Consider the following 23,480-nt stretch of genomic DNA (forward strand, 5'->3'; position numbering starts at 1 on the left):
TAATGAATCGAAGGAACTACCCTGAAATTATTAGATTTTACACATCCAAATTTTGTACTGAGAAGGAAAATACATCGAAGAAATGCTATAGCATTTTTCATTTTCACTAGGAATACTATAAAAATTAGTTGCAGTTGTTGATAAATTACAGTACCATCTGCTAAGGGTTAAAATGCGTGACGATTTCAAGAAATTAAGGCTATGTAGAATTGAATGGGTAATAATGTGGCTTAGAAATTTGAATGTTATAGCATCTAAGTCATTTCGCATCACAATAAAGTAATATTGTTACGCTATAATTGCCAGTTATTCTACGATTTCATTCCTTCGTAATATAGAGCAGTAGCATGTGATTGCTTAAATAAATCAAAAAATTAATAGAAAATAATTCCATCTTCCGTCTACTCTAGTTTTACATTACATTACATCGTTCGGTTGCTTTAAACGCGCCATTGTCGAGGCTGCACCTAATTCTCGCAGGCTTGTTTATCAGTCGCAAATATAAATCACGTGATATCGGTAATCTTTCGGGAACGCTTCAGCTTTCCTTTGTTCGCCGTCGAACGGAAATAAACGTGAGCGTCGCGGAAAGGGAACGAACGATCCCGGCAATTCCCGTCGAGATAATTCACTGGTCCGCGGAAGAACTTTCTTCCTCGGGAACAGCGATATTTCAATCTCGGGTTTCGTCGTGCCGCCATATTCCTTTTGTCTGTTCCAGTCAAAGACGCCGAGAAATCGAATTCAAGGCAGACGGGTCAGAAGGCCGGCCAAAGCGTTTCCCTGAGGAAAACAACGAGCGGGGTAAGATTCTTCGTGTTTCATTATTTCGAACGAGTTTTCGAGTTATCGTTCAACAAGTATCGTCAATAGTTCTCGCGCTCTTTCGTCGTTTTCGCTGTCCAGTTTGATTTTGAAAGGGGTATTCGTAACTTTCCTGAAACTTTCGTTAGCTACCTTTGATAGCTTGTTCCGTGGATTTTGGTATTCGGTACACTTGCGAGTGCATTAAATATAAAACGGTGATTTATCTTAGCATCAGTTTATTGAAATTCTACGGAAGAAAGTTTCTGTTTAACTGCAGTTCCTTCGTATTGCTGCCGAGAATTCATTTTCTTATGAAATTTCACGAAGTAAATGCGACAGCCTTCAAAGCCTAAAGGTTTAATATTTCAATCCATTTACGTGTAATTCATGTTCGAGTAAACACCTTGCATAAGCGAAGACGTTGCACCGATTTGACGGTCCACACAAAAAGATGAAAAATCTCTCCCTAGTGGAACGTCAGTCAAACCGTCGGACGTGCTTCCAGTTCCCATCCCTCATCCCCAGGACCCAGTGTCACATTACTAGACTGCGGATTTTGTGCATTTATCATTTTCAATCTTCAAGAAGCCGGTGTGGAAAGGTCGCTAAGGAAATTGAATCCTTACACGGAAACGAACCTTCTTCATTTTTCTCCTATTAATATTCGACATGCATAATAGATGTAGATTCACAGAAAAATGAAGATCACTCGCTTCGCTAACGAATCATCAAGAGAAAAATAATTCTGCTGATTGCAGTTTTAAAAAAACTGTATTTCTATTGAGGTGCAACAAAACTAAGAATAGATCAAACAAATATTTTTTAATATACAAACAATCCAACAAAAATCTACATCAGCATGAAGATTCGCATTGTCTTTATTTTCAATCTATATTAATCTTCCCTCGGAATTCTAATTAGCACGGATGCGACTTGACCTTAAATAATTGCAAGAATAATTCATTTCCATTGAAGTGCACCAAATAAACCAAGCAAATATTCTTTAATATACGAACAAGCCAGCATAAAGATTCGCATTGTCTTTATTTTCAATCTATACTAATCTTCCCTCGGAATTCTAATTAGCACGGATGTGACTTGACCTTAAATAATTGCAAGAGTAATTTATTTCCATTGAAGTAGACCAAATAAACCAAGCAAATATTTTTTAATATACGAACAATCCAGCATAAAGATGCGCATTGTCTTTATTTTCAATCTATACTGATCTTCCCTCGGAATTCTAATTAGCACGGATGCGACTTGATCTTAATCGCTCCGTTCCCGGATACCTCGACCTCGGTGTCTCTTCTATAGAACGTTTTCCGGCGGGATACGGTATCACGAGCCGAGCCTGGCTGATTGTCCGCGAACGCGCTGACACACATCATCCGCCGCCTGATCTTCGATCGGTGATTCCCGCGGGGACGGGCCTGGATAATCGCGGACAATACCGCGACACCGTTCGTTCCCGAACCTTGACCCACCAGAAGACAAATTACGAAACGATCCGTCAGGTGCGAACAATGTCGCGGAGAAAGACGATCGATACTGATCCTTCTATTACGCTGTCGTCCGGAATTCTAATGAGTTGTCTGGGAACGATAAGCGCGGCTTCATCGCCGATCTTCCACCTAATTGCTGTCCCATTGATCTATTATCCTGACGGTGGAGCTCGGCACTACGGTATGCGCGAAGCTTGACTGATGATTGTCTTCAATTTGACATCGAGCCCGCCGAATCCCTTCGTCATCGTTACGTCTTCGTGGGAATGTGGACTTTGATGAGATAATCTAAGGACTTGGGATCAATGAGACTTTATTAACGCTTCGCTGTTGACAATATTTTTCGTTATAAATATTTATCATGTTCTGTTGAAGTATTGATGATACTGTTAGCAAGTAACAAAGGATCTTACATAAATTAAGGGTTGGAAATAATTTATCTCTAAGGTTCATGTGTTGATACCTAATACAAAATTGAATATTTAGTGTTCATAATTTCGGTGCATCGAATCAAATAGCGAATGAAAGTCGCAAAAAGAGTGAAAAGGGTCAACAGGTTCACTATCATGAGAATTTTTAGCATTCTATACAACGTTCTTTCACTTCGTTTTGCTTTGTATTATGATGTTAAGATTGAGAGGGAATGAGTAAGAGTTTGATAAGATTCAAGAAAGTTTCAAGGTTACGGAGAAATGCTTAAAATTCGTGGTCCAGTCCTGTAGGATCCTCTCGTTCCAACCTGTGTCTTAAACGTCTAGTCAAAAGTCATCTTAAACATCATTCGATCTGAAAGTATAATATCCATCTAACGATCACCTCTAATTTCCAAGGAAATCATTAATCTCACTGTCCGCATCAATATAAAGTTCCCTTAGTTGAAACACCTAGCATGTAAAGAACGTTTCAGATTGAATCCCTGATGTAGTGTGATAAATCGTAGCGTGTACTCTTGGACTTTTTTAATTTAGAGAGTTAGGTCGCTAAGATTGTCCCGTTGAATGACGTCTACGGGGAGGGTCATTAATAGGGACAGCGATCTAATTACTTGGAGGTGAACGTCTAATCCTCATTCCGCTGCGAACCTGTGGTATTCGTGCCACGTCCTCATTTAATCCTTACGAGTTCAGGGAATTAGGTCCGCCGACAATCGGCAAAGTTTATGAAACTTGTGGCCCGCAGAGTTATCGGGGTCGAAGCGGTCTCGGTTTCTTCAGCGTCTCGACGGAAGACTCGAGCGTCGACTCCGAGGTTAGTAGCAGCACGACGATCACGTCTGGTCGGAGTTCCGCTGGGGCTGCGGGATTCAAGACCAGCAAGCAACGCTGGAGCGGGTTCTTCATGAACACGAAGGGCAACAAGCTCGACCTTCTCACCACACACCTGGACGAGTACAATAAACACGGGGTGCCGAAACTGACGGACGTTCAACTGCCGTACGAACTCACTCTTAACGAAGATGGTGCGTAATTCTTCTATCTCGAGAATCAACTCTTCTGCGATTGCAGTTAACTGAAGATTAACGCTAGCAGTGCTTACAACCGACATACACTCAACACATTGCATGCGGGCCATTTTGTTCATTTCAACTTATGTCAGTTATATTCAATTTATTTATTATTCAACATATTTTCAAGAGTTCCGCCCTTAACGAAGATGGTGCGTAATTCTTCTATCTCGAGAATCAACTCTTCTGTGATTGCAGTTAGCTGAAGATTAACCCTTTGCGGGCGAATATGCTTTGAAATCTACAAAGTCTTCAACGAATGAAGTTAAATTAAATATCAGTTACTTAATTAATAGGAGAAAAGGAAACTGCGAGCTGATCTCTTGCTGTCAGAGTAATTAAATCATTTCTCTAGTCTTCCAAATACGAACACTTCATCTTTCCGAAATGTCAACGTTCTTCCACAAAGGGTTAACCCTATCAGTGCTAACAATCGGCATCCACTTAACACATTGCGGGCCATTTTGTTCATTTCAACTTATATCAGTTACATTCAATTTATTTATCATTCAACATATTTTCGGGAGTTCCCATTGCAAGTAGGAATACGTTCAATCATACGCAAAAGGAATCAATCTACTGTTGTGAAAAATTTTTATGAAGATATACAAGTATTTATTTAATACTTTAGTACTACGGTACATGAGAATAGTACTTTTACGTTTTTGCATATAGTGTGTTAATGAGCTGCAGATATCAATATTCGCTGTTTATATTATTGCATCGTAAAGTAAAGAGTAAAGTAGTATTAATAACACAATAAGAGTATAGTAAAGTAGAAACGATTGAATTCTGCGAAGGTTAAGTCGAAGGATGGGTTCAAGTCACTGTTCACAAGAAACAAGAACGCTTCTGTACAACAATCTTATATTAACGTTCAATAAATTATTTTACAATGCAAAACTGTTAAACGTACATATGTATAATCAATCGATCACTGATGCAACATCGCATCCTTAGTACCTGGGATCGGTACCCATTCTGTAGCGTAGATTCGGTGTGATTTCAGCCCATTCATAGAACGTACGATACCGCTGCTGTGTCGCTACCTCAGCAAGCAGCAACCTGTGAAACAGAATATACAAACATATTACTGATAACTATTCATCCCTTCGCAGCCTTGTATAACTTAGAGGAAGACTGGCGCGACATCGTTCAAAATGCGGACCAACTGTCGGAGAAGCAGCAGCAACAGCAGACTGCTTTGTGGGAGTTAGCGCAAACAGAGCTGGCGTACATTAAGACCTTAAAGGTCGTGACCGACGTGAGTGATGAATTTCTCAGAATCCTATTAAAGATCGAGCTCGACTATCGCTAATCCTGCTTGTCGATCGTTCCAGCTGTTCATGGCGTGCCTGTGCAGCCTGCAGACCTCGAATATCCTGACCGAGGTCGACAGGACCAAGCTCTTCAGCAACATTCCCGAAATCTACGCCGCGAACCGATATTTCTGTACCGAGTACGTTCTGATGATGGTGAACTCGTCGAGGTCTACGGGACTACCGCTCGACCCTGGCCACCTTCTGCAAGGTTTCGAGACGTTCGAGCAAACGTTCGCGCCTTACACCAGATACTGCACCGAGCAGAGCAGGTGTCAGCAATACTGTAGAGACCGGCTCAACGATAATCAACTGTTCGCGGTCTATCTGATGGTGAGTCAACGCATCGTACACCGGTTAAATTTCAGCTACTAGAAACGCGAGCGTCGGTGATTATATTGATATATCTTCGAACATCGATCATACTGAAATTTCTACCTTTCGGAAACGAAGGAATTCGATTTTCTTTAAATCTCAACTACTAGAAACGCGAGCGTCGGTGATTATATTGATATATCTTCGAACATCAATCAAACTGAAATTTCTAACTTTCGGAAACGAAGGAACTCGATTTTCTAATTTTACTTTGGATTTGTATTATACATCTAAAATGTTACATTAATATGGGACTAGCAATTACACGATAGACTAGAAATCCCCCGTTATCGCGGGGCCGACGTGGAACGCGTTAAGAATTCAAATATGTATGATTGAATTAATCGAATTCGAAAAGAGAAGGGTCTAGAGACAAAAATTGTCCATTCGATATCACTGGTTAACAATTTCTACGGTCAACGATGTAACGTGATCTAGTAGAGAGATAGCACGAGCTTTCCCGATCCTAACTTTCCGCGTCTGCGCGTTCGAGTCTCAATCTCGGTCCACTGAAGTATAGATCGATCGCATCCTTTAACCTGATTACGTTCTCCGCCAGTGGTGCGAAACACAGAAGGATTGCAATCGGCTGAAACTACTTGACATACTGGTGAAACCTATGCAGAGGCTGACCAAATACTCGCTCCTCCTCAAGGCCGTTCAGAAGAACACGGAGGACGAAGATCAACGGGCGGAATTGATACACATGGTGAGCTTTAGTTTAATCTCTACTGAGATTACAGAAAGTTTCCTTTTGTTGTATTTTCTCTTGCTATTCTAGTTGTACAAAGGCTTTGTCAGAATTATTAGTCATTAGAATTCGTACGACGAATCACATTTTCTACATAAAGAGAAGGAACTACGAGCAAAATCTTCTAGATCAAATCCGTGGACGACTTCGTGGCGTCCGTGAACGCCGCCCTGAAGAGGAGCGAAGAGACAGCGCGACTGAACAACGCAGCGTCGCGCATAGAGAGCTACGATGTGGTCGAGTCCCGCGACGAGGAACTGGAGAAACTGATTCAAATCCACAGCAGATTTGACATCGCCAATGTGCCGATACCCGGCTGCCCCAAAGACACCCTCAGAGTGCTCCTCCGCGAGGGTGACTTGAAACTGAGAGACGCAGCGAGCAGTAAGGTACTAAAGCTAAAGCTTCTTGTCTAACTCTGTAAACCCCACCGATGGATTCCTGTATCTGCTTAGTCAGAAGAGCTCGCAAGATAAACTCCTAACGATCACAAACACCGGGTAATCCCCATCTTCCTTACAATCCTCATTTCAGCTGATGCGATGAAAGCAATGAAGCATCTAGAGATACAGGCGAAGCTCTGGTAGTCCAATGATCAACCCAATCCAGCTACCTCGTCCGATGGAACATATTAATTAATTAGGGTTCCTAGGAGACTGGAAACTATCAGAAATTACTTGACCCACTGATTAACTGTCGACAGATGGAAGTGCGCGTTATGCTGTTAACCGACATGCTATTGATCTGCAAACCGTTGACCAAGAAACCCTCCTCCGGCGGCTCGTCGGGATCAGTCGGTTGCGCGTTGAAGATCATAAGGCAACCGTACGTAATCGACCGCATCCGGATACACGAGCTGAAGGAGCCATCCAGCCTGGGGTTGGTCTATCTGAACGAGTACGAGGCAGCGTCGGCTGCTCTCGTTCTCAGCGCCGGTGAATCGAAACTGGCCAAGGTATCTCGGCTTTCCTTTGGCCATGGGTAACATGAAATATTCGAGAATTCATCGATTGATATTCCTATGCAGTCTTGGATGGAATCCATAAGGAAAGCTCAGCAGCAATTTGCGCTGATGAAGGTGCCGCCGCTCGGTAACACGCTCAACTTGAGCCTAGGAACGGTTAGCCGGCAGCCTAGCACGTACCTAGGTGACGTGGACTTCGACGGGGAGGAGTGTGAACCGATTTTGAAAACGCCTAGGGGAAGTAGCAGGGCGTCACGTGTTAGCAGCCTTGCCCACAGTCACAGGTTTGACGCAGTGAATCCTTTAAGCACTTCGTCTATGCGAAACTTGTAAAGAATCTTAAGCTCTTCGATGTCTAGGCTATGTAGAAAGGAGATCAATGATTCTCTTGTTATTAGTTCTTAACGCAATTGCCTAAATAACCGCCAATAGGCGAAGTGTTACTTATCTAGTGCCAGTCTAGGTTACCCGGAAGGTATTCTTAATTAAACTCTAAAACAACTTCCAGTGGAAGCATAGAGATGGAAGGAGTCTCTCCAGGAAGCAGTAGCTTCCTGCCCAGCTATAACCCAAGTAGGAACGTCAGCGTGGAGACCAGCGAGATGCCGCACGGGTCGAGCGTGTCCTCCGAGGAAGGTGGCGAGAGTTCAGGACACAATCACAGACCGTTGCAGATCAGGTAAACACGCTTATAACGGACAGCTGAGAAACAGTTTCAGCCAGCAATCTGACCGAGAATTTTCAACGTTATTTTAGTCCTAACAAATTTGATAATAGACGGTATCTGCTGAGTAAGTCGCCGACGCCGAACACACTGAGCGTCCAAGTACCAGCGTATTCTAGCTTGGGCCAATCGCTGCCAAACCTGACGCTAGCTACCTCGCCGCAAACATCGACAGTATCACCGACACCGCCAAACTCGCTTCTAATCGTTCCCCAAATAACAAAGAGCAAGGACACTTTGCTTTCGCCTGGGCACCGAGGTAGCAATTACCCACGCGGGAATTTATCTTCTTCCACTGTTAACCTCTCTAGAAGTATCATTTGACAATAAAACACCGGCGAAACGAACAGCACTGTGCATGCCTGACAGAGTTACTGGATAGGTTGAGCGCGGCATGTCCCTTAAATCAATGGATCAATCGTGACAGTGACATTCCCGTGTCACTGTGAGTCCGATGACTCCTTGATCCAATCGCCGCAGTCAATCTATCAATAAACGTATCTCCGTTGATCCTCTATCCCGAAGTAATTCCTATCGAAATCCACTTGAGACACCTACGATACCGAATGATACAAGATGCACGGCTTGATGTTAGTGAATAAAGAGAACAGATTAGGCTGAAGGTATGCTCACGTAAAATGTACCATCAGGTATCTCGTATCCGCCGCCGTCGCCCCCGAGGGGGGCACTAAGAAGAGCGTTCGCGATTCCGCAGTCGCGAAACCCGCCTCTCGTTAAAACGAGACACATAAGCTCGTCTGTGACACAAACGTTGCCACCTACGATGAACCTGGACACGGAGGCCATTGACGAGAGGCGTAGAAGGCTGGAACCTTCGCACAGGATGCCATCGGCGAGCAGCATCGCGGAGGAAAAGGTTAAAAAGCTTTGATCCGAGATCAAAGTCTATCCTCTATTTCGAAATTAATGCCGGTAGTTCTTTACGATCAGTCTCCTCGAGTCAGACCTCGATAGTTGCCGGTCGAATTCAGTGTGCGTCCGACGTGATCCGATTGATAACGGTTTCCGTAAATCGGATCCTTCGGGTGATATTAATTCCCGTGCAACGTCCTGCATGTCGCATGAAATGTCTCGGTGTTTGGTGTCCCCTATAGAACACAAAGCAGAGATCTTGCTATCGGATAGTACGATTTTTCGTTTTAGAAATGACAAGAGCTGGCGTACAAGAGTAACCTACCGAAAAGGTAAATTGCTACGGACCATCAGCCGTTTGATAAGGGTGTACGTGATACGTCGTGTTTCGAAACGTGAATGGTTGCATTCTGTTGCCTGTATGCAAGTGCTGCACACACTTTCATGCAGGCTCGGAAAACGGAAGGGGAAATATAAATAAAATTGAGTAAGCGAAACGTCTCGTACTCCCTGTGCCTACGATAAGAATCGAGCAATTTTACAATCGGTGAGTAAACAGTGTATCTATCCCGCTGGCCGCGAATCGATTCCCATCTACGATGATCCTCGTTTCTCTTCTTCTTCCAGATTGGGGCCATTCGAAATCAACGTGAAGTTTGTACCACGACCGTATCATAGTAACTTATTTGATTAGTCGTGTAACATCTAGATCTCATTTTGTAATTAACCGACGCGGCGGCTCGGACCGCGCGCGTTTAAATATTACCCTAGTTCATTTAGAGTTCTAAGTCGACGAGGAGAACAAGGAAAAGGCCTACCTAGCGTAACTACTATGTATCGTGATTTAAGTTTAGATGACTAATTAATAGTTGGAGTTCAAGACGCCTCTAGCGAAGATTTTAAACTTAAAAACTAAACAAGAAGAAAAAAAGACATTGAAAAACGAAGGGAAAAAAAATTATTCAACACAACAAACCGAGTTCGTGATTTAACAAAAAAATAAATAAATAAATAAAATAAAGCATCGATCGTTTAGAAGAGAGGACACACGTACTTAGGGAATTCACACTTTTTCTCGTAGAGAAGACAGTTGCGCGCTAAATCCCTCGTACAAACAAAAGCTTCGATTAAACTGTACCGAGCGTGGGAGGACACGAGAGAAGCATCGGGAGAGGAACGCGTTTACTTTAAGTACAAATTCGATTTCGCAATACTTTTGTTGAAGAGACTGAACCGAAGGAGTTGGGCCGTCGACGAGTATTCACCCAACTAGAGACAACAATACGTAGACGTGAAACAAGAGCAATGATTTTATACGAGCTCCCCATGTAAAGTTTCTTTCAACCCTTGCCCCCACTTCCCCCCTTGAATTTGCGCAGCCTGCATTAAGCTTAAAAGTGTTATCTATCGTAAAAGAAAAAAATATCGATTGTGCGTCAAGTTCAAAATATAGTACATAATTTATTAATCGGTTGTTCAATTTCAGTACCCGCTCATTTCCCACCGATCCTAAATCATTGAGAATCGCTACAGTGAAAGTTGGTTTGATAATGTTTTACAGCCTATTTTATTAATACCTTGCACCTTACGATTAAGATTATATATATTACATAAAGAATTTTCTGTATCTTTATATATAAATATTATTTCTAATTATACTGCAATTAAATCCTCTATTAGAAGCCTAAAATTAAACGCTATCGATGACTTATTTGTTTTATCGAATTATATATATATCGGTCGATTCCTCGATCATGGGGAATCCCCGGAGTCGAATGTGGGGGAGGTAAGGTTAGTACAGGATAATGCAGGTTATTCACCGGTTCACATGCGCGCCTGTTGTTTCAAACTCTTCAAACATTCGTCTACCATGTACCCGTGTCCCAGAAGGTAAAAGATATTAAATGTTGTTAAGATACTGTACTGAATACTTACTTGGAAACTAGAAGGCAAAGACAAGTCGAAATAAAGTGGAAGACGTTGCGAGGCAGGGAACTGTCAGCAATCATTAGCCATGTCCTGACAGGTTCGTGCTTCGCTACGTTCGTCAGCCAAGGCTTCGATAATATCCAACAAAAGTTCTTTGCTTAATTGTCGCAATTTCGGTAACCTTGCAACCTGCAATCCGATAAGGTTATGGCTATCGGTATACGGTAGCGATACGAGAATCTTTAAGTATTCAAATGAAATGTACCTCAGTAAAATGGCGTACTATGAGGTCCAATGCGTATTTCTTCATGTCAATGGCCTGCATCCTATCAGCAGCTTCCAAGATCTGAATAACATTCTCAAAACTGATGTTCATTTCAAGATTTTGTTTGCAAAAGGCTTGCAGCCGATTATTTGTAAAACCATAGAAAATAGGTGCAGTAAATAAGTATAAAGAGTCTTCAGGTGGCATAGATACATCTGCGTAATAGATATATCTCAACAGAGAATCAAAAGATTCAGGAGAAGGAATCATTTCGCCTATTTGTATCTGCCAGAGAAATATGCGTTACATTGGAGCATATTTAATTATGGGCTGAATGTGTAATTAATAATCAATTACTTACATTCACCATATTATTTTCTGGCATGAAGGAACGAAACATACTTTCAAAGTAACTACACCGTGCTGCAAGGATTGCCTTATGGGCAGGAATGGGCATACCATCTAACATTAACGTTATATCACAGAATTCTGAGCCAACACTCTTCAAAAATGCCTTCATATCTTGTTCCAATGTTGTGCCTAAAGCAACAGAATAAAAAAGATTGGTTAAACGTTTCTTTCCCAAAGCAAGAATAAGAAATCTTACCTGTGCCAAGATCATCCTGCTTACAAAAGTTCCTTGACTGTGGCATCTGTCTCCGTCTAATGATTTCCACCATTAATGGCTGATCCAATGTCTCAAACTCCTGACTCATAACAATCTGATTGTAATTACTCTCTTTAACGACGAAACTTAGACAAAACTCCTTTATAAAATACAATTTCAAGTGAGCAGCGTTGTGCAACGCTTCCAGGACATTCGCGTGACTTATAGTTGCCTTCAGATAGTAAACACATAATTGTTCCAGTCGTTCCATATTAAATTGTACCGCCAAACGATAGACGTCCATCATAAGGAGTACAATCCGATTGCTCAGTGGATCTTCGACGCGATTACTCGATCCATCTTCGCTCCTCTTTGTTGGGTCAATACGGTCGGTATATATGTAGTTCAGAACCATCTCGAATGCTTCTGGCACTGCATCTTTCAACCTCACCTTTAACAATGCTATGTGAAGCAAGAACACTTATTGCCGGTCACTTAAAGATACTTACCTCCAATAAGGGCAAATCCTTAATAGGCACATCTGTGGTTCCAAACACATCTTCTAAGTGCTTATCTCTCTTCTCTCGCGCTTGTCTGATTCGAGTCCTGAGAAACTGTGATCGGGCTGCTACCATGGCTATGTGAGCAGGTATCTTTGTCTCCATTTCTCCCACGACAAATTCGACATCGCAGAAGAGACGTCCACTCAATAATCTCCCAAAATCATCGTGTAACGTACACTTTGGGTAAGAGGAAAATTGGAATCTATATGTTTCACCTGATCGGACATTGTTATCAACTGTTCCACCGAATATGAACATTGCTTCCCCTATCACCGCTGCAGCATGGAACAAACGACCAGACGGAACCTGACTATCAGCAGATGGAAGAATAATGTTCCACGTTTGCGTATCGAGGTCGTAACAATGAAGATCATTTGGCAATGTGGAATCAGCTGCACCACCAAATACATAAAGATGCCTATCGAAACTGACCATGGTATGACCATAGCGTCGTGCGGGTGGTGGTGGTGCACCGCGAAGAATATGTTCCGTTGAAATACGAGTCCACCTGATGACATTTATTATGTAAAGTTACATATCACAAGGATGAAAGATGAAACTCACCGTTTTTCTCGGAAATGGAATTGGAAGAGACTGTTAGTGATCTTGGCTCCACTCTGGCCGCTAAAGACAAACATAGATTCTCGAGCTACTGCAACAGGGAAATTGCAACATGTAGGTGGACAATCGCCTGATTGAACAACTTCTTCCCATACTCTTGGCTCTCCAGGCTAAAAAAGAATTAAAAAACGATAAGAGAAATCTTCGAGATATAAAGGATAGACTCAAAACGTCGCAACTGTTTGCGCGAGAATTGGCAAACTTACCAATAATGATATAGTCCACATATCATTTAATCTTGCATTTCCATCATAGCCAGCAAATATCCATAATTTATTGTCATATATAGCAGCTCCATGGGCAGATCTAGCTACAGGTGTTCTAAAAAAAGATTTTTACTTTATACTTAGAACTTAGGGGTGACTGAGAAGTAAGATGTTTTATGACATAGAAAGTAAATGAAATAAATGAAACATACTTCCCAATAAATTTCCATTCTGTCCATTGGCAAGTTTGGAATCGATATTCGAACAAGTCATTCTTATTGGTAAGATTTGAATTGGAATGTATGTCCCCAGTGTAACCACCAAATACAAACATAGAAGAATCATGCACAACTGCTGAATGATGATAACGTGGAGCAGGAGGAGCTCCTGCAGCCAATGCACGTCCCCAGGATTTCTCTTTCACATCAAATCGTAACAAATCATTCAACATTCTTTTACCATTATCACCGCCGAAAACATATATTGCATCTTTGTATGCTACAACAGTGTGTTTGCTACGCCTGTGTATAATACAATGAATGGTAAAATTTGGTGTAATGCATTTATAAAGCACTTTCTAATAATACAATTGATGCAAGGAAGAAAAGGATAAAAAGAGGAAAATAGATCACCAATTATATGTGACTAGTATTGTAATTACTTTTATCATTTATTTATAATCTTCAATTGATAAATACAAAGAAACTGTCTTTGAAACAAAGTTACAAAAATAAGTAAAGAAACTGGAATATGCTGGACACGACCAAAACACAGATGCACAATTATGGAATAAAAATGCTGTAACAAAATTATTCTTTGCACAAATGACGTTATAAAAAATTAAGAAAAATTTAAACTAATCAAACAGGAGTGAGGCTTATAAGAAATAATGGGCTTAATTAAAATACACTACCTGGCGCCAACGAATTCGTCACATTCCGGCATTCGTTGCCACCGATGGACAGTCTCAAAAGGTCCAAAATCAAGGGTCAAGCACTCTGCAGTCGCAACGTTATTCATATTTACTTATTTCAAAGTAATGCAGTTATTTTAGAGAATTCATATTTAACCTATAAAGACTGGACCTAACCGCTCTTCGTAATATACGAACGAGTAATGCATTTTATAATAACGGGTCTGAAAAGACCTGAAATCATGAATTTTATATAAATACAGAAAAGAAAATATTTTTCCACCACTCACAGGTCAGAAAAATTATTCACTGACCACAAAACTGTCAAAAACATGTGCGATCGTAACGGTTTTTCGAAACATCGATGTATAACAAAAAAATTATGATTTCTTGAAATTATATACAATTTCGAATTCTATATCCCAAACGTGATCAACAATTAACACAATTAATTTTTAATATCATATTTTACTAAACTACACTTAACAGTACATGATACTGTAGATCTGCACCTGTACAGGATGCACCAGAGTGCGTTCAAATTTCAGAGTATATGTAAATTATAACAATATCAGAATAATAATATATTAAGTAGAGGTAAATGGGTAATAAATTAAACTCATGATATATTCATTATTTTACGTGTATTTTTGAAAACCTAGGTACAAATGCATAGATACATTTGGAGGTGATCTCAAGTGAGCTTATAACGAATAAGAACGGGCGAATAATGGCGCTTAAATTGTGACCATACGAAAAGTATAAAAGTTCGTTTATATTTTGTCAAGTAATAAACATATTTTATTAAAGAATGATCTAATTTATCACGGTTTTAAACACCAAATGTCATCGTTTCGTGTTAATTCATCATACATTGACTCAATAGGCAGATCTTATCAAACTACTACCCAGTGTCAGTATAGCTTAATGTTCAGTAATACTTTAAAGCAACCCTTGATAAGAGAGGGGTGAGATAAGATTGAGTTCTTAACGTGGATGGAGTTTACAATGTAGAATTTAAACTGGAACATCCTGTATGTTTGCTAATTCAAAGGATACACGGGAAGGTCGATTTTATGTGTAGCCTCTGTATGTGTGTATATCTTATCAGTAGTACCACGTTGATAAATGATAATAAAGTTGGCGCGTTGATAGAGAAATTTATTGTAAATTGTTACAATTCACGTGATTATATTTTACTGAATATATTTTCATGAAACTTTGTAGTATTCAATTGAAATATATGTATATACATTGCTTAAATGATGTCGAAAGGCATGGTGAGGTGTTTACGCGTGCTATAACGTGCTAACACGAGAAACTGAGTCTGAGAAAGTGGTCCACATTCGGTGTTTCTCTAAGCAGAAATTTTTATGAGTAACAATGGTACGAATTGTATTTCGAAACGGCCAGAAGTTTCTTTGGATTGGCAGTGCCTGTATCGGTACATACATCGCGTACCGATACTGGAAAAAACGGGAGCTTCTGACAATAGACGAAGGTTTTGAAGAGGTGTCCAAGGTTAGAGCTTCACTCTTGATTTGTTCGGGTTTCTGAACAATTTGAAAGAGGATAACTTCAATCATGTCCTGTTTCGTTTTGTTTAGATATTTTCTTAATTATTCAGTAAACATCAGCAAAGGAAACAATGACATGGAACTGAACATGAACATGATACTAGTGACTGTTATTTTATGTTTATAGATTGATGACACTCATGAAAAAAGAGTGGTTGTTTTGGGTTTAGATGGAGCTGGAAAGACTTCTATTATAAATCAAATTTGTGTTGCAAATGGTGATGAAAGTTGTTATACTGTTCCTCCGAAACCCACACAGGGTTCCTCTGTATATAGAATAAAACATGGATCTTTTTGTTATAATATTTGGGACAGTATGTATATTGTTTTAATTCTGTCTCTCACCAAAGTTTAGTTTAAGGTTGTTATAAAGATAAGTTTAATTTTGTTATCAGTTGGAGGCACAGAAGCTGCTAGAAAATATTGGGCAGCCTTTCTACAAGACACAGATCTTTTATTATTTGTAGTAGATGCATCTGATACAGACAAATTATCTTTGGCTGCTTTCACCCTTAAACAATTATTAGATGATGCAAGAATGGACAATGTACCAATCTTAGTAATTGCTAATAAGCAGGTAAATTTTAATGGAAGAAAAAAAAAGGATTTATGCAATGATGTATATAATGCCTAATATATTTATATGTGAAATTAGGATTGTTCTAATGCTCTAAGGCCAGAGGAAGTAAAAAAAGCTTTAGACTTGTTAAGTATCTCTCCACAAAAGCACAAAGTAGAAATAATGGGATGTCAAACAAGACCTTTACCTGAGAAGTCAACAGAAACAACAGAATACAACTGGCACCATGAGTCTATGGATGCTGTTAGGAAAAAAATATTCTCTATGGCAACTTAAACTTAAGAGAATTTCTCAATTGCTTATTTGATGTGTTGAAAAGTACTTTATACGTAAAGAAGAGAACAAATAGGTTAAGAAAATAAAGTAGAAGAGGCATTGTGTTCAAGGAAGCACAGTGCACTCGATTTTTTCACAGATTAAACTGATTATAAACAATTTGTCCAAATGAAATTAAACAAAATCTCTTGCAACTATAAAAAAAGGAATATAAAAATAAAAATATACAAGTTTTAAATATTGCTCATTATAGTGTATTCATAATCATGCAACTTTGTTGTACTTTTTATATTGGTCTTTTCAATATATATTTATTTAATAAATTATTTATTTATTTTACAAGGCTATAATAAACATTGTCATATTTTTTATTTTAATTATATACAATGCAAATTATACACTGACTTTGTAATTGATATACAAAGTGTTAAATGTTTAGAAATGATACAAATGAGAATATAGATCTATTTTAATTATCAATGTATAGTATTGTATAAACGATATAAAAAGTATTTACCTTCACTTTAAAACAAATGTTTTAACCTTTTTCTTGACACAGTTCTTGCATATACTTACATCACAATTTTCACATATCTATTTTTTTACACAAAAATACTTCAAACAGGTTTAACTAAGCACAATGAAAACTACTCATTGAGTGTTTTTACTTTGAAGGTACTCGTTATATTGCTCAGGAATACGCTTGAACATTTTAATTTTAGCACGTATCTGTTTCCACGTCAATTGATCATAGTTCTTCTTATCCCGTACCATTGCCTAGAAAAATAAGAGGAATAAGAAACAATTTCTTCTATTAGAAATAAATTTTTATAAAAAAAGATACAATACCTTGTAATCTTCTCCATATTTATCCATAAGATATGTAAGGAAATATATTTGACTATTTGGCAACCTCAACATCTTTTGCCTTGGAGCTTTGGCCTCAGCTTCTAATTCTTTAGCAACATGACCCTTTGTAGGTTCCATTTCTACATCTTCCCCTTGATCCGACATATCTTCAGGGTCAACAACTTTACTCTTAGCATCTTCAATAATTTCTTTTTTACTATTTGGAATTTTTATAGCTTCATTTGCATCATATGCTAGTCCCATTTGCTTCAAATTAGTTCTAGTGGACATCGTTACTTCCCATGAATCTTTTAACTGAGGGCTATAAACAAAGACTTAACTTTAGGTTGAATAAAAATAATGTCAAAACATGATACTTGTTGGTTATAATACCCACCATTGTATATTAGGTAATTTCCTTAACTTATTCCTTAGTCTTTTGCGATTTACATTCATGCGGAACTTCTTCCTACGTTTCACCTTTCTAATTTTTGTCATTTTGGTGGTTCTAAGCTCCCACGTGCTTTTCTAAAACAGACGCCGAATTTATTCGTTCAAACTCTCGTCTGAATATTGTACAGAATCAATATCTTCCTACAGGTTAGGCACTACACAGAACCAATACCCTATGTGGAAATAATTCACCAAATCATGGATGACGACCCTAGAATCTGTACTATCGACGAATATGTACGAATGAATAATTGAGAAATCGCATCATTTCCTGGTAACTGAAAGAGAAAATGATGTGTTTCCGTTATGAAATGTTTTAAACAAAAGTAGACACCTTAAACAGTTAGAAGCAACACAATAGGGAACATGTATTCAGTTACTGAAAGGTGATTGTTTTGTGAAGACGATTTGCATCGAACTTATCCTAAATTTCGTAAGAATTGACCAATTGTCAGTTGTTCATTGTATGCAAATCATCTTCTTGACCTCAAAGAACAAATTCCTTACAATTACTATGTGTAAGAACGTCTTTTCATGAGGCATAATGAATTTCGAGCACGTCGGCGATTGTGTTAGACTGCCCCCATTGTTATTCATGAATCGTGATTGATGAAAGGTAGTCTTTTGTTATGATTTTCCGTTAAAATCCTACTTTACGAAACTTGTTTAGTTTCTTATCTGAGGTAACCTCCGCCATCTTGTTTTCCGTACGGAACATACCAATGATGACGCATAAGTGGTGGAATCGCGGTTATTTTTTTCCTAAAGATGCAAACGAGTTACCAAACTCGACTAAAATGCGTTTTCCTTCTCAACTTTAGTGAATCTCGAATAAATTATGCTTTTATTTACCGTAAAAGGAATTTAATAGCTGCAATATAAATGTGAGATGAGTTATACAGACTTTTTCTGATGTTTACGACTTGTCGGTACAAAGTCTACAGTTTTAAACAATATTAAATAGTTTTTGCCATTTTTCACACTACTGCTATGTAATAAATATTAAACAGTTATTAATCAAATATTACAACAATTCAAAGGAACCAAGAGAGAGTTATTTATGCTGATTTTAGGAAACAAATGAAATGCGTGGTGTAGACTTGATCATGAATCGAATAAAAATTTACTTCTACTTGTATATTTTGCAGATGTAAATCAATATCGATGAACTTAACACACATGGGTGAACAGAGGCAGTAAAATCAAGTTTAATTAAAAAATTAAGATTTATTTGTCGTTGATTTGAGTGCACATATAAAATTTTAACAAGTGGTGTCTCGATTCGGATAAACAATCATAGGGAACGTGTTAGACGCATACGCGTACGCTCAACAATCACCTATATCTACACATGTATACAAAAACACCTAACTGTATGCGCAATTCGTGCAATACAATTAAATAGATCTAAAGTGGGGAGGAGTCGCGAAACATTTGGAGATTCTATGCACACAGATCAGTGCAGTCCGCTCCATTAACCTTTCCATTTCAAAGTACTAATATCCCCAGTAGGCATTCCGCATTACAGCCAAAGGTTCATCGAGTACCTCGACAAAGTGAACTAATGCTGAAAGCGAAACCAGTCTGTTTAATTCCTAAAGGATACCAACTAGATACTCGATTCGAATTGACCGAGCACACTGACAAATCAGCTGAGCATGAACTCAGTGATCCGGAAATACTGGAAAGGCTAAACGGAGACGATCAAGAATACCGAATTTACCAGGAGTAGCTAGTACCGAGACCACTGAACTCGGTGTGCACCAAGGGAGCGGCGTGTTCGTAGGTTTTGGAGTAGATGTGGGCCTGAGGAGCGTAGTCGATGATGGGTGCAGACTTGGCAAGAAGAGGAGCAGCATAGGTCTTGGCCAAAAGAGGAGCAGAGGCCAGAGGAGCACCATAGGCTGAAGCAGCATAAGCTGGAGCAGCATAGGCTGGGGCAGCGTAGGCTGAAGCAGCGTACGCTGGGGCAGCGAGGGATGCACTGTAGGCTGGTGCAGATGCGAGGAGTGCGCTCTTGGCGATGATGGGAGCGTGGGCAGCGTATTCGTAGCTCTTGGCGAGGATGGGAGTGGGAGCAGCGTACTCGTAGCTCTTGGTCAGAAGAGGAGAAGCAGGTGCGAGGTAGGACTTGGTCAGAAGGGGTGCAGCCGGTGCAGCGTAGGTCTTGGCCAGCAGAGGAGAGGGTGCGAGGTAGGACTTGGCGATCAGAGGTGCTGGAGCGGCGTAGGTCTTAGTCAAGAGAGGAGCAACTGGAGCAGCGGCATAGGTCTTGGTCAACAATGGCGCAGCTGGGGCAGCGTAAGCCGGGGCGGCGTAAGTCTTGGCGACGAGTGGAGCAGCAGCAGCGTAACTATACGGGGCAGCGTAGGTCTTGGCGATCAGTGGTGCGGCGGTCGGCGCAAGATAGGCAGGGGCAGCGATGGCGGCCTTCACGATGGGAGTATGGTGGATGTCGTAGTTCAACAGAGCATCGTTACTGATGCTGTGGCTGCTCACACGGACGGACGAGTGGGCGCTATCCTCGGCCCTAGAGTACGAGGAGATCACATTCTGGCCGGCGTAACCCTTCTGGGTCGATTCCTGGCTGAAACCCACGCTGCTCAGGTCTCCGGACGCCGTGGCGATATCATACGCCGCTGGTCCTCCAGCACGGACTACTGCCAAGCAGGCTGCGAGTACTACGAACTGAAAGGAAATTTTCTGTATTATTTTATGCATCGTGTTACAATAGTTTGATAAGATCACAGGAATAATGTGAGAGACTCGAATTCAGTCGTAGGAAAGACTGGAAACTTTAATTGGAGGAGGTCGAACGCAGATCGAGGTAATGATTCAGAGAAACTCGTCCGAAGGGAAAAGTTCGGGCTAATTGGAATCGTTAGAAGTTTTGCCAAGGATTTCTAATGTCCCTTTGGATGGCACAGAGAGCTCCTTCTCCGTTACGTCGGAGGTTCTTTGTTCTCTTGACGAGAGACGCCGTAACTCTGAGGGTGCGCGGTCTTCCGCAGCGCGGATGCTTACCTTGAATGCCATTTTGCTTTCGCTTGAAAGAGTTGCTCGGCTCTGACCAAAACCGGGGCCAGGCCCACTATTTATATGCGAGTAAGGTTGCAAGGGGGATCAATCGAATTTTGGGTGCCACTGTTCCCGATGCGATTGGACACGCCTGATCGGGGGAGAGGGAAACTGTACCGTGCGGGCTTTTTTTCTGTTGTGGAATCATTAATGGGAGCAGGATAGAAAGCGCGAAGTTGGAGGAGGATAGTCAAAGTAAAGAGGACATGGACGAATTCCAGGCGTGGTCCCGACGTAATTAAGATCGCCGATTCGCCGGGTGTACGTAAGGAACGATTGCCTCGTGTTTGCGGCATCATTAAAACGCAATCGATAATTAACGGTTTATATTTCAATCGGAGGGAACCTTAATTAGTCCGTACAGGTCGCTTGTTATTCCATAAAGACTAGCTTGGAAGCTACTGGTTCTCGCCTTATGACGTCAATCATTTTGGATCAATTACTTTTTGTCCCAATGATGTCATAAATATTCGATATATTTGTGTGAACCTCGCAACAAGGATTTCAATAAATATAAATATTTCTCGTAACTATCATTTACCACTGGATAATATTTAGCTAAGAATGTAAGTTTAGGGAAAGCATGTTTATATATTTCATAGTTTCGCGAAACAGCAGTAATTGTCAATTAATGTGTTCACCGATTATGTCACTCGACCACGAAACCCATCGGGCAGCGCACCCCACCGCCCGGCAAGGCGTCAACCTTTTCCTCGCAACCTTCGCTTATCCCGAACTGCGAAAGGGAGCAATTACTACGTCACGCGGGTAACGCGTTCCTGTTTTTCTTGTTTTATGTCCTTCCCTTCGTTTATGTAACGCGATACATACACCAATGCCGGACCGTGATATTGTAAGACCAGTCAAGGACGCACTTTCTCCGAATTGTGGCACTGACATATAAAGCCATATATGTTGTCTGCACCGGTTTCGCGTAACCGTCGCACCGGCCCGTGTGTGTTGGTGATCTGGTTACATTATTAGACAAAAGCGGCTGTCGCGTTGTCCGCCCCGCGGCGTTTAGCTACCATAGAGACTCGTAGGCGAGACCGTGGTCAACCCTGAAGCGATCTACAATGGCGTAACCTTGTGTCCCGATTCAAATCTCGCCTGTAAAACGGTCTTTCATAGGGAAAGAGACTTTCTACTTCTCCGACGTGTCCACTCGCCTGTCCGTTGTCATGCGTTTCCATATCTAAAAATAGAGGACAGCCGGACAGTAAATAGGTCCCTCGATTATTGAAAAAGAAATCCTTCGCTATAGCTCACTGATCTCAATCGTCCTTTCCTCCGCGTCTCAGTCGTTTGCTCTATATGTTGATCAGGCTGGTTGTCCACGGGGATGTTACTTTGCTGGTTCTCCCTTGAACTGCTCTGCAACAACTCTCTCCTCTGCTTCGTCGCCCATTTCTTGATCTTCTTCTTGAATCTTGTCTCTAGTCCAATGTCCCTCAACGAGAAATCCGAGAAGACATTGTCGATTTTGAAAATGTCCGGGTCGCAGGTGTGTTCTAAATTGATGTCTTCCACGGTCAACGGTTGAATCTGATGCTGTTCGGTCTCATCTAACATCCGCGTGTCTTGTACCGATTTTTCGTCCACTTCGTCGGACTCGCTGGATTCTATCGATGACGTTTCGTTTTCTTTCGACGTTGATGGGATTTCTATTCCGGGATAAGGACCTTTGGGAATATAAATTGCATTTCTCTAAACGATTCGTTTACTTATTTCCTTTCGTCCGTACAGGATTGCTTCAAAGCTGATGAACTTCCCTTGGCGCTTCCGTTTTTGCTCTTCTCCATATGAACGATCTCGGTTGAACCGTAACCCTTAATGGACTTATAGCGAACGTATAGGTTTTTTAGGGTCTTGGAGTCGCGATGTGACAAGGATTTGCTTTTAATGAGACGCTCCGTCATCTGGAGGAACTCTGCTGTTGGGGAGTAGTCTCTCGAACAGCACAGCAACTCGTCGTGGTCTACATAGATGTAATGAATATCGTGTACAAAATAGTGCATTTAAAAGTAATGTGCTCCTCGAACATTCCAGGTCGTTTAAACTCGCCTGGTATATATTTAGGCTGAAACATAACCGACTCATTGCGAATTAGTTCGTAAGACCTCGTGGGCGATGCATTTTCGCTGCCCCATGTGTCTGGTATCGGAGGTCTTCCCATTTTAGTATTTCGCATTATCCTTGCCAATTACCACGATAAATCTCTCTCGTTTTACATATTCGATAGGCTCTTCATATTTAATCAAAATATGAAGTCAAAACTACACGTCTATATGAACTTCCATCCTAACCTTCTTCCACATTCTCTTGTCACGGTTTTATCAATTTGATCGACGATCGTGATTACGAAAATATTCCATAAATTAATCACAGTTCGCTGAAACCGCGTTCACCGGTTTATTGATCCGCAATAAATTCAACTTAGATGCAGAAAATTTTTGTCTATAAAAACAATGTGATAAATTTTATAGAAAAATAATGAGTAACACAACAATTCGATAAAATGAAGGGAAAAAATGGCAAAACAGAAGCCGACGAGGATGGGATTCGAACCCACGCGTGTAGAACACATTGGATTAGCAGTCCAACGCCTTAACCACTCGGCCACCTCGTCGGATATGAAAGTACTTTCTAAAAGTTCATGATTTGCTCTCGATTGCCAAATTTTCGCGTCAAATCACCTCTCACTTTCCGTTTATTCGCGAACGATTCTACTCTCTATCGGC

At 40.6% G+C, this 23,480-nt stretch overlaps 6 protein-coding genes and 1 non-coding gene across 25 annotated transcripts in view; 2 read left to right on the forward strand and 5 right to left on the reverse strand.

The window, feature by feature from the left end:
- LOC116429530 (pleckstrin homology domain-containing family G member 5) overlaps positions 1–9,262 on the forward strand; it is a 133,271-nt gene extending 124,009 nt beyond the window's left edge. For 11 of the 15 annotated variants that reach the window (XM_076370342.1, XM_076370286.1, XM_076370290.1 and 8 more), the window contains 11 exons: positions 722–804; positions 3,492–3,771; positions 4,935–5,080; positions 5,157–5,468; positions 6,070–6,219; positions 6,390–6,650; positions 6,965–7,216; positions 7,289–7,509; positions 7,734–7,904; positions 7,982–8,211; positions 8,600–8,841. In XM_076370342.1, coding sequence (XP_076226457.1) covers positions 722–804; positions 3,492–3,771; positions 4,935–5,080; positions 5,157–5,468; positions 6,070–6,219; positions 6,390–6,650; positions 6,965–7,216; positions 7,289–7,509; positions 7,734–7,904; positions 7,982–8,211; positions 8,600–8,841 — 2,348 coding nt within the window. Of the gene's footprint in view, positions 1–721; positions 805–3,491; positions 3,772–4,934; positions 5,081–5,156; positions 5,469–6,069; positions 6,220–6,389; positions 6,651–6,964; positions 7,217–7,288; positions 7,510–7,733; positions 7,905–7,981; positions 8,297–8,599; positions 8,842–9,113 lie in introns of those variants that run through there. The other 4 variants (XM_076370328.1, XM_076370334.1, XM_031982560.2 and 1 more) reach the window with 4 other exon arrangements.
- Lztr1 (Leucine zipper like transcription regulator 1) lies at positions 4,436–14,543 on the reverse strand. Of its 5 annotated transcripts, none has more exons than XR_012999274.1 (11): positions 14,241–14,540; positions 13,927–14,160; positions 13,226–13,534; positions 13,014–13,128; positions 12,751–12,917; positions 12,133–12,694; positions 11,624–12,074; positions 11,378–11,556; positions 11,017–11,301; positions 10,758–10,940; positions 4,447–4,881 (listed from the first exon to the last, which is right to left on the reverse strand). XR_012999274.1 is itself a non-coding variant. In XM_031982563.2 (10 exons), exons 2-10 carry the CDS (start codon positions 14,031–14,033, stop codon positions 10,821–10,823), a joined length of 2,295 nt encoding a protein of 764 aa, XP_031838423.1. In that variant the 5' UTR covers positions 14,034–14,160; positions 14,241–14,540; the 3' UTR covers positions 9,256–10,820. The 5 variants fall into 5 exon arrangements, 1 of the variants encoding a protein (XP_031838423.1); XR_012999286.1 differs by lacking the exon at positions 4,447–4,881 and adding an exon at positions 8,955–9,058; XR_012999288.1 differs by having other exon boundaries at positions 4,436–4,881; positions 13,226–13,430; positions 13,927–14,543.
- A 432-nt stretch (positions 14,544–14,975) lies between these two features.
- Positions 14,976–16,613, forward strand: LOC116429482 (uncharacterized). The gene is made up of 4 exons (XM_031982479.2): positions 14,976–15,447; positions 15,631–15,817; positions 15,899–16,080; positions 16,159–16,613. The coding sequence occupies exons 1-4, from the start codon at positions 15,310–15,312 to the stop codon at positions 16,357–16,359; spliced, it is 708 nt and encodes a 235-aa protein (XP_031838339.1). The 5' UTR covers positions 14,976–15,309; the 3' UTR covers positions 16,360–16,613.
- A 96-nt stretch (positions 16,614–16,709) lies between these two features.
- LOC116429483 (nucleolar protein 16) lies at positions 16,710–17,803 on the reverse strand. Its single transcript, XM_031982480.2, has 3 exons — positions 17,606–17,803; positions 17,209–17,530; positions 16,710–17,136 (listed from the first exon to the last, which is right to left on the reverse strand). Exons 1-3 carry the CDS (start codon positions 17,704–17,706, stop codon positions 17,011–17,013), a joined length of 549 nt encoding a protein of 182 aa, XP_031838340.1. The 5' UTR covers positions 17,707–17,803; the 3' UTR covers positions 16,710–17,010.
- A 1,097-nt stretch (positions 17,804–18,900) lies between these two features.
- Positions 18,901–20,716, reverse strand: LOC116429488 (uncharacterized). Its single transcript, XM_031982486.2, has 3 exons — positions 20,686–20,716; positions 19,385–20,349; positions 18,901–19,228 (listed from the first exon to the last, which is right to left on the reverse strand). Exons 1-3 carry the CDS (start codon positions 20,695–20,697, stop codon positions 19,198–19,200), a joined length of 1,008 nt encoding a protein of 335 aa, XP_031838346.2. The 5' UTR covers positions 20,698–20,716; the 3' UTR covers positions 18,901–19,197.
- Positions 20,717–21,590: 874 nt separating this feature from the next.
- LOC116429490 (uncharacterized) lies at positions 21,591–22,619 on the reverse strand. Its single transcript, XM_076366846.1, has 2 exons — positions 22,484–22,619; positions 21,591–22,403 (listed from the first exon to the last, which is right to left on the reverse strand). The coding sequence occupies exon 2, from the start codon at positions 22,309–22,311 to the stop codon at positions 21,976–21,978; it is 336 nt and encodes a 111-aa protein (XP_076222961.1). The 5' UTR covers positions 22,312–22,403; positions 22,484–22,619; the 3' UTR covers positions 21,591–21,975.
- Positions 22,620–23,286: 667 nt separating this feature from the next.
- Positions 23,287–23,368, reverse strand: TRNAS-GCU (transfer RNA serine (anticodon GCU)). The gene has a single exon. It is a non-coding gene; the product is annotated as a tRNA-Ser (tRNA).
- Positions 23,369–23,480: the final 112 nt, after the last annotated feature.

The sequence above is a fragment of the Nomia melanderi genome, chromosome 1 (genome assembly GCF_051020985.1).
Source record: "Nomia melanderi isolate GNS246 chromosome 1, iyNomMela1, whole genome shotgun sequence".
NCBI classification, from domain to species: domain Eukaryota; kingdom Metazoa; phylum Arthropoda; class Insecta; order Hymenoptera; family Halictidae; genus Nomia; species Nomia melanderi.

Excerpts from the sequence above, each read along its gene's own strand:
- LOC116429490 (XM_076366846.1), bottom strand. The coding sequence starts at position 22,311 with ATGTTAGATGAGACCGAACAGCATCAGATTCAACCGTTGACCGTGGAA.
- LOC116429483 (XM_031982480.2), bottom strand. The coding sequence starts at position 17,706 with ATGACAAAAATTAGAAAGGTGAAACGTAGGAAGAAGTTCCGCATGAAT. Across the intron at positions 17,531-17,605 it reads AAATTACCTAATATACAATG|CCCTCAGTTAAAAGATTCAT; the intron begins GTGGGTATTATA and ends CTTTGTTTATAG. Across the intron at positions 17,137-17,208 it reads AATATGGAGAAGATTACAAG|GCAATGGTACGGGATAAGAA; the intron begins GTATTGTATCTT and ends TTATTTTTCTAG.
- LOC116429488 (XM_031982486.2), bottom strand. Across the intron at positions 19,229-19,384 it reads CTCGGTACTAGCTACTCCTG|CATTAGTTCACTTTGTCGAG; the intron begins GTAAATTCGGTA and ends TTTCGCTTTCAG.
- LOC116429482 (XM_031982479.2), top strand. The coding sequence starts at position 15,310 with ATGGTACGAATTGTATTTCGAAACGGCCAGAAGTTTCTTTGGATTGGC. Across the intron at positions 15,818-15,898 it reads TTGTTATAATATTTGGGACA|TTGGAGGCACAGAAGCTGCT; the intron begins GTATGTATATTG and ends TTTTGTTATCAG. Across the intron at positions 16,081-16,158 it reads TAGTAATTGCTAATAAGCAG|GATTGTTCTAATGCTCTAAG; the intron begins GTAAATTTTAAT and ends ATGTGAAATTAG.
- Lztr1 (XM_031982563.2), bottom strand. The coding sequence starts at position 14,033 with ATGAATAACGTTGCGACTGCAGAGTGCTTGACCCTTGATTTTGGACCT. Across the intron at positions 12,075-12,132 it reads AGGATTTGCCCTTATTGGAG|GTGAGGTTGAAAGATGCAGT; the intron begins GTAAGTATCTTT and ends GCATTGTTAAAG. Across the intron at positions 11,302-11,377 it reads CAGAAAATAATATGGTGAAT|ATACAAATAGGCGAAATGAT; the intron begins GTAAGTAATTGA and ends TTTCTCTGGCAG.